At 48.4% G+C, this 19,059-nt stretch overlaps 1 protein-coding gene across 15 annotated transcripts in view; it reads right to left on the reverse strand.

Annotated features, from left to right (window-relative positions):
- Positions 1-271: 271 nt before the first annotated feature.
- Positions 272-19,059, reverse strand: part of ptk2 (protein tyrosine kinase 2) — a 151,163-nt gene continuing 132,375 nt past the window's right edge. For 7 of the 15 annotated variants that reach the window (XM_004915034.4, XM_018095177.2, XM_018095179.2 and 4 more), the window contains 12 exons: positions 18,536-18,740; positions 12,667-12,778; positions 12,038-12,124; positions 9,688-9,825; positions 8,989-9,120; positions 8,053-8,115; positions 5,826-5,865; positions 5,608-5,714; positions 3,564-3,572; positions 2,580-2,735; positions 1,883-1,963; positions 1,115-1,327 (listed from right to left, as the gene is read on the reverse strand). In XM_004915034.4, coding sequence (XP_004915091.1) covers positions 1,115-1,327; positions 1,883-1,963; positions 2,580-2,735; positions 3,564-3,572; positions 5,608-5,714; positions 5,826-5,865; positions 8,053-8,115; positions 8,989-9,120; positions 9,688-9,825; positions 12,038-12,124; positions 12,667-12,778; positions 18,536-18,740 — 1,343 coding nt within the window. Of the gene's footprint in view, positions 1,328-1,882; positions 1,964-2,579; positions 2,736-3,563; positions 3,573-5,607; positions 5,715-5,825; positions 5,866-8,052; positions 8,116-8,988; positions 9,121-9,687; positions 9,826-12,037; positions 12,125-12,666; positions 12,779-14,895; positions 15,204-18,535; positions 18,741-19,059 lie in introns of those variants that run through there. The other 8 variants (XM_018095176.2, XM_018095180.2, XM_031904109.1 and 5 more) reach the window with 5 other exon arrangements.

The following is a 19,059-nucleotide window of genomic DNA, read 5'->3' on the forward strand; positions in this document are numbered from 1 at the left end:
ATACCATAAAACTATGGCACATAGGGATTCCCCTGTACTAAGCGCAATTCAGCAGGAACAGCCCCCTAAGTTTGCTCATAGCCTGTACAGAGAGATACCATAAAACTATGGCACATAGGGATTCCCCTGTACTAAGCACAATTCAGCAGGAACAGCCCCCTAAGTTTGCTCAGTTTACCTAGGTGATGTTGGTGCGGTAACACAGAGAAGACACATGGGCGGGGCAGACAAATGCTCCGCCCCACAATACAAATGACAATGACGGCTCGGGTCGCAGGTCACACCTCTTTAATAGGTAAGTACTGTATATATACAAGTCCATTCTATTCTTCCTGAGAATAAGTTATAGCGCCCCCTGGCGAAGCAACAGGGGTTCATGTTGAACAGAGAACAAAAAGATAATTTATTCGGATACCAACGATGCAGATAAAAAAACAGCGGAAGGGGGTGGAGTCGCCTGGCATTAGGCGCGGGTGAACTAAGCGAGTAAAAACGTTGCGCGGGAACGTGAGACTTCTTTATAAATTAATTAAAAACAGTGAATGGCTGGGGGGGTGGAGTCTGTGCAGGCGCGGACGTTGCTAACGGCACATTTACAAAAAAATAACTTTATTTGGGTGAAAATAAAAACAAGAACTAGCGGCTGCTGACGTCCAATGAAATGCTTGTATCCATCCGCACGGAAACAAGAGGGTAAAAGGTCTGATAAGGAATCGCTGCTCAGCGCTGTGTAGATCCGGCAACCGCTGAGTTACATGAATAGAAAAAAAAAAGTTCCAGCGGCCGCTTCCTGGGTTTCCCGGGTAACCGTAAATCTCTGCGCCGCTCCGACCCTCTGCGCGCTACGGGCAGCCTCTGTCCTCCATGTTGCATTGGCCGCCCTGGGCTACTGGGCCGGGCAGGCTGGCTTTCTCAGTTGCTATGGGGATGTTGCCGGTAACTCCGCCCCGGGCGCCCCGTATTTCAGCCATAGTTATAAGAGGAAGAAAGGGGGGTAAAACTGCAAGTCGTGGCCCGGGCAGCGCAGGAGAAGCAGAGCGTTGCTGGTGGAAGGCTTTGATGGAATCCCAAAGGGAAACTTGCTGAGAGAAACAGGACAGGGGTTCCGGTGGCTCTAATGCGGCCGCGAGTGGCTGATCATTCTCAGTCGCGCTTGGTCTATGACATCGAGCAAGTTCTTGGCGTCTACGGCCAAAGCGTGCGCCGCCGTCAGCATCTGCTTCTTGTACTCCTGCTGCAGGCTGGTCATCACGTACTGCTGCGCCAACTTCATCTTATTGATCAGCTCCGCCAGGTCCGAATTCAGCAGCTTCTGCGCCATCTCGATCTGCAACAGTGACAGACACTCAGGGGAGGGACGCAGAACTGCCCCCCGGGATACCCCCCCCCCCATCTGAGTGCGCAGTGTCACTCTCACACCCCCCAGGTGACCAGTAAATACAACTGCTGATTGGTTGCTATGGGTTACTAGACCTGTTATCACATTACCCATGTATTTCTCCCTGTAGAGCAGGGTTCCCCAACCTTTCTTACTCGGGAGCCACAGTCAAATGTAAAAAGACTTGGGGAGCAACACAAGCACCATAAAAGTTCATGGAGGAGCCAAATAAGGGCTGTGATTGGCTATTAGGGGCCTCTATGCACCCTATCAGCTTACAGGGGCTTTATTTGGTAGGGAATCTTGTTTTTATCCAACCAAAACTTGCCCCCAAGTCAGGAATTCAAAAATAACTCCCTGGTTTGGGGGCACTGAGAGCAACACCCAAGGGGTTGGGGAGCAACATGTCGCCCTGAGCCACTGGTTGGGGATCACTACTGTAGGGGCACCCATAGTAAATACCCGTAGGGCCGGGGCAGAAACAGAAGCATAAGCACAACTTACCTCTCTGTGAGTGCTGGCCGGAAGAACAGGAATGGTTTCATCTACTGTCGCCAATAACGTCCGCAGCGCCAGGCCCACCCCCTGCGGGAGGAAATCAGACGTGTCAGTTCCGTGCTGTTTATACACCCCCAGAAGCTGAGACCCCCCAACCCTCCCTGAAGTGCTAGTGATGGCGGATACAGCAGACAGTATTAGGAAAGGGCTGGGTGCCTTTTTAGCAGTGAAACGGTAGCAGGCAGATCCAGGGACAGAGCCAATCACACGTCAGGGACAGAGCCAATCACACGTCAGGGACAGAGCCAATCACACGTCAGGGACAGAGCCAATCACACATTTAGGATTTTTGGATTCATTCATTTACACCTTTCTCATTTACACATTTCTCATTTACAACCGCCCGTGCATCTACCTACCCGCCCGTGCATCTACCTACCCGCCCGTGCATCTACCTAGCCGCCCGTGCATCTACCTAGCCGCCCGTGCATCTACCTAGCCGCCCGTGCATCTACCTAGCCGCCCGCGCATCTACCTAGCCGCCCGCGCATCTACCTAGCCGCCCGCGCATCTACCTAGCCGCCCGTGCATCTACCTAGCCGCCCGTGCATCTACCTAGCCGCCCGTGCATCTACCTACCTCCCTGTGTATGAACCTACCGACACCTTCTGGTACTGCTATTCCAGGGCAGAAAAGCAATTACCTTGACCATGGGAACATATTCCTCGGGGGGCGCCGGCTGGATCCTGCTCGACATTTCTATCACAGCTTTAACCAGACCGGTCACATTCTCGTAGACTTTGTCGTTGGTTCGGTCCAGGTTGGCAGTCGGCGGGGGGCTGATCTCCTGGGGCTGGATCTTAATAAGCAAAACAAGAGGAATCAGAGAGAGAAAATATTGTGCAATTTACTGATGTACTGACCCATTTACTGATGTACTGACCCATTTACTGAGTTGCAGAGAGAACACTCAGGGCTGTTACTGGCTTGGGGGGCAGAATAGCAGCCCGTGGGGAGAGATTTATTTATGGGGGAAGCAGAGAAGTGGATACAGAGGGCAGCAGTGAGCACAGGGTACAAGAGGTTGGGTATCTGGGCATACAGTATCATTAATACAGAACCCAGTGGCCCAAGTGTTCCTGCGGGGTCTATAGGGCAATGGACCTGTGTTGGTCTGGCACCAAGAAGACCCCAATAGAAGTGCAGACCCCCCCATACTTGAAGCCATAAAATGGAAATTCTCATCCAACCAGCCGTCTGGCAGCAAAGCCAGTAGATCTTATTGGGCCACAAATAGAATCCAAGGTGCCGGGCACAGTGCAATGAGAGCCCAGTCCGGGCATGGGGGTGCCAGTCTGCGGAACTAAATACAAGGTCACCCATAATAATGAGAAGGGGCCAAGAACCAAGCGCCAGGGGCTGCTGAGCCAATAGCCCCATGAGTAAAACTGCTAATCTCATAACTGCAAAAGTGCTCAGAGGAGCACCGAGTCATGTGATTAACCCCCATACAAGCAACAGTCGCCCCCCAATGTAAGTCAGAGGGGCTGTAAGTCAGATGCTTGTTTGGATGAGAATTTCTGTTTGGGTGTGAGCGGTACCAAGTGACCCGTTTGAAGCTGTGAGAACATGCAGTAGGAGACGGGCACGACACGGGCACACACACACACACAGAGGTAGTGCTTACCCGCCATGGCTAGTTGCGAGCAGAGGAGGGTTAAGAAAAGTTACCGAAGCAAAGGAAAAAAAAAAAAAGAAAAATCTATTAATAAATGCAGGAGAAAGGAATTGAATGGAGAATAAATGCAAAGCAGGGATTGGCGGCTGCTACTGAACTGCAACTCCCAGAATCCTCATAGTGCTTGGTTACTGGGGGTTGCAGATCATGGCTGCCGGGGGGGGTGCTACTGGTATTCTATATCACTAATAAGCTCCATGCATCAGCGCCGGGCTGGGGGGCAAATCATCGTGCACAAAGCTCCTACTTACCCCATGCTACATGCCGGGGTACATGCAGAACATAAGGGCATGCAAGGGAACCAGCGCTGCCTACGTAGCGGGCAACTGGCGCAAAGTACCACAGAGTTGGCCTGCGTGGGGGCAGAAGGGCCAATACTGCGTCACCTCCTGACTCCCAGTATATTCAGTACTGCCTCCCATCCCACATACTGCACAGTATTGGTCACATGTGTAAAGCATCCTATTGGAGCACTGTACTGGCCCAGATCACACCAACAAAGAACCTGTAAGCCAACCAGAGGCAACCGAAGGTGCCAGCGCCAGTAACTGGCCAATGGCTGCATATGTGCTCCTCGGGGGAGGGCTTCAGGCTATTGCGTCTGTTAAGGTTCTTCTACAGCCAGAATATGATTGGTTCAATATTACTGCATGGTAAAAGCTAAGTAATCACATTCACCCCGCCTCTAGGGGGCACCATTCCACTGAAGTTTGAGATTCCAACCTGGCACATATTATAGATATAACAATAACCCCCTCTGTGCCAAATAATCTACAGCCACAGGCACTGAGATGCTCATCTACTTGCCCAGGGCCACAGGTCAGTAGGATAAAGGGCAAGTACACCCTGCTTCCCTGCATATAAATGGGGGGCCTTTTCCCTAAGTTCTGTCTCAGAGGAAGGCTGGGAATTCTGAACGAGCGGAGATTAGGAACAGTCGCTCGTGTCATTTTCCATTGAAGAATATTTTCCCTTGAAATGTGAACCTTTTCGGTGACCTCAGCATTTCATATTTGTGGGGCCGGTGAAGTCACGGCAGAAAGAGAATTTACTGGGCTGTTCCACTGCTCACAGGACGGGGGGGGGAATATATATTAGGGGCTTGTTGAGGTTCCTTTAGGCTCAGGATGCCGGGCAGATTCCAGGCTCACTACTCCACCTGCTCAATTCTTTACCCCAGGACGCATATGAAACCCAGAGGCAGAATGACTATTAAAGGGGAACTAAACACCAGCTACATAAACCTGACAGCAAAAAAAAAAACAAAACCCGTTAGCTCATACTTGGCCCAAACCACATTACAGGTCCCACTACACCTGCCCAGAGACATGATAATAGCAGAAAGCAGGGAGGCTGGAGACCCCAGTTAAACTGTACATATCCCCTTAACAGTTAGAGGAAGACCAATAACTAGGAATTCAGCACCAGAGCATCAGAACACTGCAGTACAGGTAGCAGCATTGGACAATCCTTATATAAAGGCAAAGCTCATATACTGCGTCCCTGCCCTGCTATTCTCATGCCCCTGGGCAAGTGTGGTGGGACCTATAGTGTGGTTTGGAGCGACCCATTTGCACAGGAGGGGTCGGCCCTGCAGCCTCCCGCAGTCACCACCGCAGCAGCTGAGCATGGAAACAATCGCAATGTGGTATTGAGTGGATACGGCTACAGGGGGGGCCACAGGGGAAAGTCCCTAAGGCTGCGCAGCTGCAATAACAGTCTATGGGCATTTGTGACATAAATGGAAATACCCATGCTCGGCTGGCACAGAACCAGGTCAGACCAGAACCCCAGCGCTAATGGTACAGGCCGGAGCTGCTTCCAGTTCCCTTCTGGGAAACCCCTGCTAAGGGCAGCACCATATATTGTGGTACCAATTGGCCGTTGCATTCTGCTGCTACAGGGAAGCTAAGTACAGCTTTTGACAGGGGATGCTGGGTAATATAGTTGTGCATCACTGGATGTATCAAACGTTCCCTTTCCCTGCTCCTACCTTGACGCCTTCATTGTAGCTGTCCACCGGGCTGTTGTGTGCAGGAAGGTTCCCCAGGTGGCTGGGGGCCCCAGGGCGCGGAGGTTTCTTTGGTGGAGCCGAGTGATCTGCGCATAAACAGAGCTGCGTTGAGCTGGAGTTCAACTAAGTGCTGTGTGAGTAAGCCTGCGTGTGGCCCTCCTGTCACTCAAACTGTCCCTCACCCAGAACCTACTTACCCGGCTTTCCAACAGGTTGGTATATGTGCTGGTTCCCAGCCTGTAAAGAGAAAGGGCAAAATTATATTTGTTACATACGACTGGTGCAAACGTACAGTTCTGCGCACACAAGCAGCCGCCTATAAATAATCATACACACACATAGCAAGGGGCAATACGGATTGGCTTTCTGTTGGGGTAAGGAAACAAAATGGGCCCCTAAAAGGGCCACTGTAGGCATGAAGTGATCAGCAGGTACATTTGTATAAGGAACATTTCCTATTTAGCACAGAGCAGGAGAGGCCAAAGTGAGATTTCACCATGAGAATTGGAGGGGGGTGTTACTCTACGGGCAGGCAAGCTATTCCCTATGAATTAGTGAACCATGCATGTTATTTGGGTTGTAAATAATAATCCTTAATTAGCCAATCAGCAGTGAGTGAGACAGAATGGACAGACAATGTATCAGAGCAGCTACGGGAGGAAGAGGTAAATCATCAGATTCCCCCTCCTTGCAGAATGGACTGTTCCTTATGAATTCTGAAAGCCAAGCAGGGTCCAAGTGAGAGGAAGGTGCTGGTTCTAGAGAACTTCTCTCTGACCCTGCTGGTATAACCCAAAGTACGTGTCTATGTCGGTGCATAGGGAGATGGTTCCCTGCGTCTCCCACTGGTGCTTCCCGTGCCAAAGAGCTGACCCTCCGTCTGGCGCAATGATTTCTATCCACCAGTTTGGCACCAGTGCCAGAACCTGCCCAAGTACTCTCACGACTATGTACTTTGGCCCAAAGGGAGAACTGAGGCAGTAGGTTCTTGTTCTGGGCCGCAGAGGAATGTTGTTGTTTTCTTATCTAAACCTTGGCTCGCTCCAACTTTCCTTTCATGGCCTTCCAGCCACAGACATTCCTGAAGCGTTTTCTCACTCGCCGAGGAATCAGAAGTCGGAGGATTTCATGTGACAGAGAGAGGAATCAGGACAGGATTGTGTCTGGGCACTTTACTGGAGCCACATGGAATAGTGATCCATTCTCGTACCAGTGCCGACCCATCCTCGCACCAATGCCGACCCATCCTATCCTCGCACCAATGCCGGTCCATCCCCGCACCAGTGGCGTACTGCACACAAACAGGACCATCCAAGCCAAAAACAGACGTTCGTCATTTTGGGCGCATTGGGACAAATGGATCTCTGCCCAAAGCCATCGAAAGCTCAGGCCAGTGATTGGGTTCAACCAGTCCCAGATCCATAAGTAACGGGGAAGGAGAGGAGCTGACCCAGTGCCAGATGGATACAGGCACACACACACAAAGTACAGATCAGTCAAGCCCGTGCACAAACACTCAGGAGTCCGTAAGGCAGTGCATACAGTAACTCTGAGGTTTAACATGTAACTACACCCTCTTCCTGCCAGTGCACCCACAGCAAATGTGCCAACTGTTGGCACAGCCAAGGCACCCAATGCTGCTTATAAGCACACATTTATTGCACAAATAATGTCACCCAGAGTTAGGCTGAACCATTGTGCCTGCTGAACTGCATCTGCCAGAAGTCCCTGTGCCCATAGGTTATCTGGGCACGCTCCGTTTCTAAGCTGCTGTAGTTACTCCCAGAGGGGTGAGAGGCAAAGGGGTTAATAGTAGGAACATTAGTGAAATCTCTAATTGCCACAAATAACAGATGCATTTTGGTGCGTGTATCACTTTAATGCCACTTGACCCAAAATTCCCAGTGCGGGAAATAATAAACCAAAAATAACCCAAAAAGGAAAAGTCGCCCTCGTGTTGGAGTCCATGGGAAACTGCACAGTGAACGGTGAGAATAAACATCTGGCTGCATGGAACTGAATGGCCCTGCCCATGTGGTGCCCAGATGGAGGCACAGCCCGGGAAGTGAATCCCCCCCATACGGGCACCGCTCTGGCACTGAAAGGATCAACTGAAGAAATGCCTGGCCGCCCTGCTGGCACAGATCCGCAGAGCTTTGTTATGGAAACAGACAGTGGTTACTTGACAGCCTCATCCAAACAATCCGCTCTCTCTGAGCAGCCGTTTATACTGGGGGGGGCACCTCATTGCAGAGGGGGGGGGGGGGCATCTTACTGCAGAGAGGTGGCAGACTGCCCCCAAAGCTGCCAGCTGCTTTATCTCCCATACTAAAAGGATGAAGGTGTCTCTTGGTTTCTATGCGGCAGGTGGGTAAGGTGCCAAGGCAGCCCCCCCAAAGCACCGAAACAGTGACGCTCACTTACTGGGCACTGAAGGTTTCCATCCACGTGGTCAACGCTGCCCCTGGAGAGCCGCACATCTGGCTTCTGAAATAAGAAAAGGGTAGAATTAGATAAATATCTGTATATAACAGAAGGTGCCCGTCTCCCTGTGCCAACCAGCTGAACCTATCGGAGTCTGAGCCGTGGGGCTGCCGTACCATTCGCCCCGCGCAGCAGCTGAAAAACTGCATTTTGTGCAGAAAGGGCACGACTGTGGCGCGTGAGTGTGCCGAGCCGCGGGCAGATCTGCTCCTCGCATGGATGGAGAAAAAGCAGCATTAATTCCCGCTTCCTGTTAGAGGAAGACTTATATGCTCTTGGCTTGGCCGAGTGCAAGGAATGGAACAGCAGCCAATGACTGGATCTCTTTAACCCTGCGCGCGCCGGGGCTTCAGGAAGGAGCTGGAGGGAAGGCAACCGGCTGACAAGATAAATAAAGTTTTGTGCTGCTGTTGTGGCTAAGTGCTTGGCAGAAAGAACCAAGCCGGGGCCACAGGGTGAAAATCAGCGGGCAGAGGGGTGCGGGGTCCTGATGAAGACTCAGTAGGAGACAAAGCTGAGCCACAGAACCTCTCAGTACCGACGCTGTGACAAGGCGTGACCCACATACAGAGGGTGCAGAGACGACACACACTTGCGGTTGCTGCTGCCTCCGTACGGCTCACAGGAAGTGCACCACATGATAACAGGCAGATAACCTGTCACAGTCAGCATGTAGTTGGACTGCAACTCCCACAGGCAGTTATGGGAACTACCAATCCTGCCTGCTATTGGCCAGCACTAGAGCAGGAATAAGGGCACGGGGCTGCACAGAACCAAGGACAGAATTCAGGATTTGATCAGCCTGCGCTACTGTGTAACAGTCATGTGACGAGTTTATATTATTGATTATTATTAGATCAAGGAAAATGTAATTACCAAAAATCTCTCCTCCTTCTCCAGCCAGCGTTGATCTTCCTCCATCTCTTGCTGCTGCCTTATTAGCCTTTCCTCCATTAAATGGGTCGGCAGAACCTGGGCCATACTCCTCAGGTCCATGGGCCCAGAGTCCTAGGAAAGAAAGACTAAAAGTGTTTAGCCGAGAGTATGGCGCTCTCTCTTAATAGTGCCACCCCCACCTAAGGCCAAGTAAACCCTCCCCACACATAGGCGCTAAATAAAGTCACTGGGGATAAGGTTAAACTTATAAAGTGGATGTGCCAATGGCAGGTTTGGTGCATGGGGCGGAGCCACTGACTGCCCAATGTGATGCAGACTGTTGGCACGCTGGCTATAAGCCAATCAGAAGCCATTAGAATAAATCAATACAGACATGGGGGAAGCAAAATTGCGTTGCACAACTCAATTCTTGATGTGTAGAACAGGAAGTTGCTGGCCCGCCATGTATGATTAAACTATAAACCTCAACACCTGCTGAAGCCAACAATCCATTTAGCTATAATTTAATTATCCTTGGCACAAGTGGCTGGGGCCAGACAGGTCGGTAGCCCTCCCATTGGCCGTGTATTGTCTAACTCAGGTACGTAACCACATCCTGCACAACATCGGCAGGAAAGGCAGGCCGAGTGGTTTCTCTGTCTATGATGTGAGGAATCTGGCGAGAGCATTAGGCGTTACCTCCATGCCGGGCTGCCACATGTTTATATCAGGTGTCCGGTGGTTCCAGGAATCCATGTGATCTATAACGGATGCCTGACCTGGATACAGGTTTCCTGACATGGAGGGAATCCCATGGGAAATGGAAAAGCCAGAAACCTGGAAGAGGAAAGGGAACACACAGAATGAATCTGGCGCAGTGGCTACCAACTCTATGAAATGGCTACAGAATGCACAGTCCTGCTCCTTTAACCAAACGGCTAAATTGCTTGGAGAAGAATAAGCGCCAAGAACCCAAGATACCGGCACTTCCTCCCTGGAGAGGCACAGAGTGACACAGCAAGTTATACACCCCCCCGACCCAAACCACAGGCCCCGGGACTGGTGCAGGGCAGATAAGTGCGCAAACATAATTCTCAAATATACAGAGATGGAATGTTCTGGGCACACAATAAGCTGTACCCCCATACTGTACTGTCTAAGGGAAACACTATGGCACCTCCTACCCATATGTATAAATACAAATATACAGAGAAGGAATGTTCTGGGCACACAATAAGCTGTACCTCCATACTGTACTGTCTAAGGGAAACACTTTGGCACCCCCTACCCATATGCATAAATACAAATATACAGAGAAGGAATGTTCTGGGCACACAATAAGCTGTACCCCCATACTGTACTGTCTAAGGGAAACACTATGGCACCCCCTACCCATTTCTATAAATACAAATATACAGAGAAGGAATGTTCTGGGCACACAATAAGCTGTACCCCCATACTGTACTGTCTAAGGGAAACACTATGGCACCTCCTACCCATTTCTATAAATACAAATATACAGAGAAGGAATGTTCTGGGCACACAATAAGCTGTACCCCCATACTGTACTGTCTAAGGGAAACACTATGGCACCTCCTACCCATTTCTATAAATACAAATATACAGAGAAGGAATGTTCTGGGCACACAATAAGCTGTACCCCCATACTGTACTGTCTAAGGGAAACACTATGGCACCTCCTACCCATATGTATAAATACAAATATACAGAGAAGGAATGTTCTGGGCACACAATAAGCTGTACCCCTATACTGTACTGTCTAAGGGAAACACTATGGCACCTCCTACCCATATGTATAAATACAAATATACAGAGAAGGAATGTTCTGGGCACACAATAAGCTGTACCCCTATACTGTACTGTCTAAGGGAAACACTATGGCACCTCCTACCCATATGTATAAATACAAATATACAGAGAAGGACTAGTCACTGTACTAAACAGATGACAGCTAACAGGCCGGTTTGGGTTCCATACAGGTTATGGTTATTGTTTACTAAGGTTGGTTTCCTCTCGTTCGTGCTTTCTCTCAGTTCTCAGTCTCAGACAATATCTATATAACCCCTTCCTTATTTGTGGGGAAGTCTGTGTGTGAAATGATCAGCTAAATGCATCAGCTGCAGCTCCAGTTCTGACCCAATCTGCTGAAAATGAAACGTGTATGGCATGTAGTTTAAAGGAATGTGGGGGAACATACAGGTTAGTAGCAGCAATAGTGGTACCTATAGAGGTAATGTAATGAGGTACCAACTGAGATTAGTTATTACACTGACTGAATGTGCCAGTAGAGTTCAGTCATAGAGGTACATATAGAGGTACATATAGAGTTCAGTGGTAGTGCTACCTATAGAGTTCAGTGGTAGTGCTACCTATAGAGTTCAGTGGTAGTGCTACCTATAGAGTTCAGTGGTAGTGCTACCTATAGAGTTCAGTGGTACCTATATAGTTCAATGTTAGTGGTATCTGTAGAGTTCAGTGGGACCTATAGAGTTCAGTGGGACCTATAGAGTTCAGTGGTAGTGGTACCTATAGTGGTAGTTGTATAGTGGTACCTATAGAGTTCAGTGGTACCTATAGAGTTCAGTGGTAGTGGTACCTATAGTGGTAGTTGTATAGCGGTACCTATAGAGTTCAGTGGTACATATAGAGTTCAGTGGTACCTATATAGTCCAGTGGTAGTGGTACCTATAGATTTCAGTGGTAGTGCTACCTACCTACCTGCTAGTATGCCCCAACAAACCTTTTCCCTATGGGGCTAGGGCACCTCAGTTCAGACATCTATATATCAGATAACATGTAGGGCTGCTGGTTAGCTTTGCCTTTATGTGTCACTTTATGGTGCCGTCTATTCCAGGGGTGGAGTTGTACTGAGAGTGACCCATTTACACTGACTGGCACAATATCTGTCTCTGAGAGACCTCTGGGAATCAGATGGGTGCCCCTGTTGGTGAGTGATGGATGAGAAAACGGCAGTTGTGTCTGTGCCCCCCACACTGTATGGCTGCAATACTGCCCCGCCTGGGCTTACCTGGTAGTGATTGGGCTGCACCATGTGTTGAGGACTTGGGAAAAAACCTTCGCTGGACCTCGGGCTGGGGTATCCCGGCCTGCTGGGCTGAATCACACAGGAGAGAAGATCATGAAATCACTGTACGGCAGCATGGCAACACCGGGGGGGTGTCCCTGTAAGGTGGGAGCCTATTCATGGACTGAGCACGGGACTGGCAGTAACAGCAGCAGTTTGCCGGACAGGTGGCCGGACTGTAAGTGCTGAGACAGGGGAGTTTGTGTCTCCCCCACAGGGGAGAAAGTCAATAAACAGTAAGTGTACTGAGTCGCGTGCAGCTGTGCGAGGAACCCTCAGGCAGCTACTGTATGTACGAGCAGCTAAACCCCTGCACTGCCGGGAAGTCAACCGCACAAACTCACTGAAAGTAGGACTGGGTATTATATAGGGAAGCTATAAAAGCTCCGAGGTGACTTCTATTTAACAACAGGAGGTACTTTATCTATTATAATATAATAAGTTTTAGTGAGTCATGTGACAGAAATGACATCACTAAACTCTGCTTATAACTGATGACATCACTAAGCACCATTTATAAGGATATCATTTACAGTTAGGTCCCATAGGGAAATGACCAAAGTGTCACTGACCTTTGGGGGGGCCTCGTCGGATCCTCCCGAATCCCAGGAAACCGTCACCTGTCGGCGGGATTCCATCCTCATCCGCTCCTCCTGCTGCAACTTCTCCTCTTCCAGTATAGTACTAGGGCATAAACACAGGGACAGTAAGCAACGGACTCCCGGGACCCTGCTAAATACCCCCCACTGGGGGCTGGCTCACTCCCTGCACCTGTCACTGGCTCGTAACCCCCACATTCTGCCAGGGGGGCTGTAAAGTGATGCTCAACTGCTGCAATGTAGGGATAGTAGCACAGCCACGCTTATTGTGATATCATTTAGCAATGTAGGGATAGTAGCACAGCCTCGCTTATTGTGATATCATTTAGCAATGTAGGGATAGTAGCACAGCCTCGCTTATTGTGATATCATTTAGCAATGTAGGGATAGTAGCAGAGCCTCGCTTACTGTGATATCATTTAGCAATGTAGGGATAGTAACACAGCCGCGCTTATTGTGATATCATTTAGCAATGTAGGGATAGTAGCAGAGCCTCGCTTACTGTGATATCATTTAGCAATGTAGGGATAGTAACACAGCCTCGCTTACTGTTATATCATTTAGCAATGTAGGGATAGTAGCAAAGCCTCGCTTATTGTGATATCATTTAGCAATGTAGGGATAGTAGCACAGCCGCGCTTATTGTGATATCATTTAGCAATGTAGGGATAGTAGCACAGCCGCGCTTATTGTGATATCATTTAGCAATGTAGGGATAGTAGCACAGCCGCGCTTATTGTGATATCATTTAGCAATGTAGGGATAGTAGCACAGCCTCGCTTATTGTGATATCATTTAGCAATGTAGGGATAGTAGCACAGCCTCGCTTACTGTGATATCATTTAGCAATGTAGGGATAGTAACACAGCCGCGCTTATTGTGATATCATTTAGCAATGTAGGGATAGTAGCACAGCCGCGCTTATTGTGATATCATTTAGCAATGTAGGGATAGTAGCACAGCCGCGCTTATTGTGATATCATTTAGCAATGTAGGGATAGTAGCACAGCCTCGCTTATTGTGATATCATTTAGCAATGTAGGGATAGTAGCACAGCCTCGCTTACTGTGATATCATTTAGCAGTGTAGGGATAGTAGCACAGCCTCGCTTATTGTGATATCATTTAGCAGTGTAGGGATAGTAGCACAGCCTCGCTTATTGTTTATCATTTAGCAATGTAGGGATAGTAGCACAGCCTCGCTTATTGTGATATCATTTAGCAGTGTAGGGATAGTAGCACAGCCTCGCTTATTGTGATATCATTTAGCAGTGTAGGGATAGTAGCACAGCCTCGCTTATTGTGATATCATTTAGCAATGTAGGGATAGTAGCACAGCCTCACTTATTGTGATATCATTTAGCAATGTAGGGATAGTAGCACAGCCTCGCTTATTGTGATATCATTTAGCAATGTAGGGATAGTAGCAGAGCCTCGCTTATTGTGATATAATTTAGCAGTGTAGGGATAGTAGCACAGCCTCGCTTATTGTGATATCATTTAGCAATGTAGGGATAGTAGCACAGCCGCGCTTATTGTGATATCATTTAGCAGTGTAGGGATAGTAGCACAGCCGCGCTTATTGTGATATCATTTAGCAATGTAGGGATAGTAGCACAGCCGTGCTTATTGTGATATCATTTAGCAGTGTAGGGATAGTAGCACAGCCGCGCTTATTGTGATATCATTTAGCAATGTAGGGATAGTAGCACAGCCTCGCTTATTGTGATATCATTTAGCAATGTAGGGATAGTAGCACAGCCTCGCTTATTGTGATATCATTTAGCAATGTAGGGATAGTAGCACAGCCTCGCTTATTGTGATATCATTTAGCAATGTAGGGATAGTAGCACAGCCTCGCTTATTGTGATATCATTTAGCAATGTAGGGATAGTAGCACAGCCTCGCTTATTGTGATATCATTTAGCAATGTAGGGATAGTAGCACAGCCTCGCTTACTGTGATATCATTTAGCAATGTAGGGATAGTAGTAGGAGTGCAAAACTAGCAGCCCTTATAGTGGAATAACTATAAATATAACATTTAATAGCAAAATCAACGCATCAGTTGCATGACTCAGTGCCAACCCACCAACTGAAACAAACCCATAGTGTGGCACAAAGAGCCAATAACAACACAATAACAACACAATCACATACAATGCCTGGGGAACTCAGCGGAATGGAAAAGCAGAATGAAATACCTGTTGGTCCAGGGAGCATGAAATAAGGCCAAGAAGTGCGCAGAGCGAGGGATCCTGTGCCGGAGAAGCCAATACCTCACAGATCCTCCTGGAACCCTCTGAGCCCTGAATGTGTCTATGTGCAACTAATGATCCCCCCTCACAGCCGCCTCCCCGTTCTGCTATGTGGATTGTTATTCTTGGATGGCTGCCACCATTAAAGCTCTCTATGCCTGGAATCTACAGCAGCTCCGACTGTCTGGGCTTCAGCAGAACTGGTAGTGCCACCTTGCTGGCGCTGTGTGCCGATCCGGGCTGCAGTGCGGCTCCATGGGATTGTCAGGCCGCCGCACTGTGTATTCCCTCTCAGATGAATGCTCCATCCCACACTACTCACACACAGGAAGCCACCGCAGCACCTCAGCTCCCAGCCCCTTCCCCTGCTCCTCTGCACACATTCTACTGCTGCGGCCCCTGTTACCCCAGGATGGGGCAAAATGCCTCCCCGGCTGCGAGTGGGTTAACACTGCAGTCGCCTTATAAAAGCAACGGATGCTTGGCATTCCGTTATGGAAAGAGTGAAAACCCCAATGCTTGGCTTGTTATTTCTAGCTGGCAGTTAGCAGGTTAATTTAAAGGAGCGGCGGAAGGGTGAATATTTCTCAGCACCTCATATAAAGAACTCTTAAGGTGGAACAGTGATTTATAGATCAATAAAGTAACAGTCCCAAAAGGCTCAGGACAAGAGGACCTCATCTTTATCTCATATACATTTACAGCACTGCTGGATGGAGAAGCCTGTGATATATTTATCCCTAAAATGCTCAACGTCTGGGCTGTGACTCTGTTACAGGATAATGACTCTCTGGGGTGGGTAACAAGTGTGAGTATATATATATGTCTGTCTGACAATGGGAAGCCTGTAGTAGGAGGCATGGGAGATCACTGGCCTCTCCAGCTGTTACAGAAGTCAGAGGGGCGGCACAGCCGAGGGGGCAAGGAGTCACATTGTGGCATTTTTTCCCAAACAGAGTATTTTTAGCAGGAAGGAGACATAGCTTTCAGATGAACTGTTCCCTGGCAGCCCACACAGACGGACGTTTCCCAGAAATCCTCGCTGGGGAATCTAATGGCAGCTCTCGGGGAGAGGAATAAAGCTACGGGGATGGGTATAAGAAGCCATGGAACTATGGCAGCATAGGGATTCCCCTGTACTAAGCACAATTCAGCAGGAACAGCCTCCTAAGTTTGCTCATAGCCTGTACAGAGAGATACCATAAAACTATGGCAGCATAGGGATTCCCCTGTACTAAGCACAATTCAGCAGGAACAGCCTCCTAAGTTTGCTCATAGCCTGTACAGAGAGATACCATAAAACTATGGCACATAGGGATTCCCCTGTACTAAGCACAATTCAGCAGGAACAGCCTCCTAAGTTTGCCCATAGCCTGTACAGAGAGATACCATAAAACTATGGCACATAGGGATTCCCCTGTACTAAGCACAATTCAGCAGGAACAGCCCCCTAAGTTTGCTCATAGCCTGTACAGAGAGATACCATAAAACTATGGCAGCATAGGGATTCCCCTGTACTAAGCACAATTCAGCAGGAACAGCCCCCTAAGTTTGCCCATAGCCTGTACATAATGGCACAGGGATGCTCAGGGACAGATATTGGGCTGCACAACATTTTCTGTGACTGTTTAGGAAGAATAAAAGGAAAGACGGGCGCGTGTGAGACATGAGGGTACATGCCCGGCCCAGACTAAGGAATCAGTGGGTATGAGGAGGGGATAATGGATCACTATGCCAATGGGCTGGGCCTGTCCCACTGGGATTTTTGGCAGTATCGGCCTGTTACACACAAAGGGCCCATTGACAGTGGGACAGAGGCACTGAGAAAAGATTGGGCCCCAGAGGGCAATTATAAGAAAGGGACAGTGGGACAGATTAACGCCTGATAGAATCACTGGGGGGGGGGCTGGAAAATGCGACACACAAGGGCAGTTCTTTATCAGGTCCACAAGAGCACAAACAGCACCACAAGTTCCGCCCCTGTCTGATTAGTCGCTAATTATAAAATGATATGAGGAATACGGGAATCTCTTCTCCTGAGGGCAGATGCCAATAACAGAGCTTCCATAGGATTATATAATACAGTAATACCATAATGCCCCTCTATGCAGGGAAGCACAGCGCATCTACATTTACACTCACTGGCACAGGGCGCTCTGCACACATTTTGGCCACAATATTCACACTCAACTGACCACAGGTTTTACCCGCGGGTTCTGACTCCCAAAACAACATAAGAGTCAGCTGTCCTCCAACCAGGACTCCGCTTTCCCCACTGCCTCACGAGCCCCTTCTCAGGTCTGTTAATCTGCTCCTGCTACATTGTGTCAGAAGTCGGGACTAGCAGTGCAGAGAGCACAGAGAGGGACAGAGAGCTGTAATAAGCTATTATATTTCTGCATATAACTATGGAACCAGTGAGAATAAGAAATGGATATCAGGTAGTTACATTTTTTTCACTGGGTCAATTGTTTATAGGCTTTATATCCCCTACACAGCTATTCTCTCTGAATGAACTGCCCCAGTGTAGAAATGCACTAAGGGGGTACTATACAGCAAGGCCCCCTTGCCAAGCAATAAAAGCACTGACACGTAGCAACTGGCACCCCAATAGTTAATATAAAACTGGACATGAGCTGGGGAAGGATGCTGGGAACTGTAGGCCAGAGCTGCTATGACCAGTGTTCAGGATTATCATTCAATGGGGAGGCACAGCATTAGGGGGCAGGGCTCGAGATTTAGGTAAGTACTTTATTTCATTCTAAGCAGTTGGCCGATGAGCTAGAACAACTGTTATCTACATTACGTTGGTTCATTTGCCCTTTAATTCCATTCAGGCAGCCACTAAATGGTGCCAGGAAACGTCACGCACAAAATAGAATCTCTTAAAGGAACAGTAACACCAAGAAATGAAAGTGTATAAAAGTAACTAAAATATAATGTGCTGCTGCCCTGCACTGGTAAAAGTTGTGTGTTTACTTCAGAAAGTCTATTATAATTTATATAAATAAGCTGCTATGTAGCCATGGAGGCAGCCATTCAAAGGAGAAAAGGCACAGGCACATAGCAGATAACAGATAAAACACTATTGTATTCTACAGAGCTTATCTGTTATCTGCTATGTAACCTGTGCCTTTTCTCCTTTTTTCCAGCTTGAATGGCTGCCCCCATGGCTACACAGCAGCTTATTATATAAATTATAGTAGTGTTACTGTAGCAAACACACCAGTTTTACCAGTGCAGGGCAACAGTGCATTATATTTTTATTACTTTAAAGCTCTTTCATTTTTTGGTGTTACTGTTCCTTTAAAAATGACATTTAATTTGAGTTGGAGCCACCATATTGCTTGTCTGTGCTGCAGAAAATGCAACAGTAGAACAGAGCCCCCCAGTGGCCACAATGAGAAGGTGCTGTGTTTATACAGAACATCCTTTTTACACATCCTTTCTTCTAAGAAACTCCATAAGACTAAATATGCCTGTCACATGATTCAATTCAACCCCCCTGATTCTTGGGGGCAGAAAGAGCAAGAGGGGGTGCAGCTCACACAGCACTACACCCACAATGACCCCCAGGGGCCCCTACCTGAGTTGTGCTTTGAGTTCAGTAAATCGCGGCCTCCTACTTGGGTCGTAGGCCCAGCACTTCGTCATAAGGCTGTACAGCGTGGGGGGGCAGTTGGGGGGCATCGGCAAGCGTTCACCATTCTCAATTCGACCAATCACATCGTTGTTCTTTACCCCTTGGAAAGGCTTGATTCCATACATTAATATTTCCCACATGCACACACCTGGAAAAGCAAAGACAGAAGGCATTATTAAAGGGGGACTTCTAATATCCTTATCATTTACAGTAGGGGGTACATTATCCCTTATAATACATGAGTGATACTCAGAGTTCCCTGTATAACTCAGCCTGCAGCCTTGTGCCTTTATATGGGCACAGAACCCCTCAGTGACTGCTAATATCCTTATCATTTACAGTAGGGGGTACAATATCCCTTATAATACATGAGCGATACTCAGAGTTCCCTGTATAACTCAGCCTGCAGCCTTGTGCCTTTATATGGGGGGCACAGAACCCCTCAGTGACTGCTAATATCCTTATCA

This window comes from Xenopus tropicalis, chromosome 6 (assembly GCF_000004195.4).
Source record: "Xenopus tropicalis strain Nigerian chromosome 6, UCB_Xtro_10.0, whole genome shotgun sequence".
Classification (NCBI taxonomy): Eukaryota; Metazoa; Chordata; class Amphibia; order Anura; family Pipidae; genus Xenopus; species Xenopus tropicalis.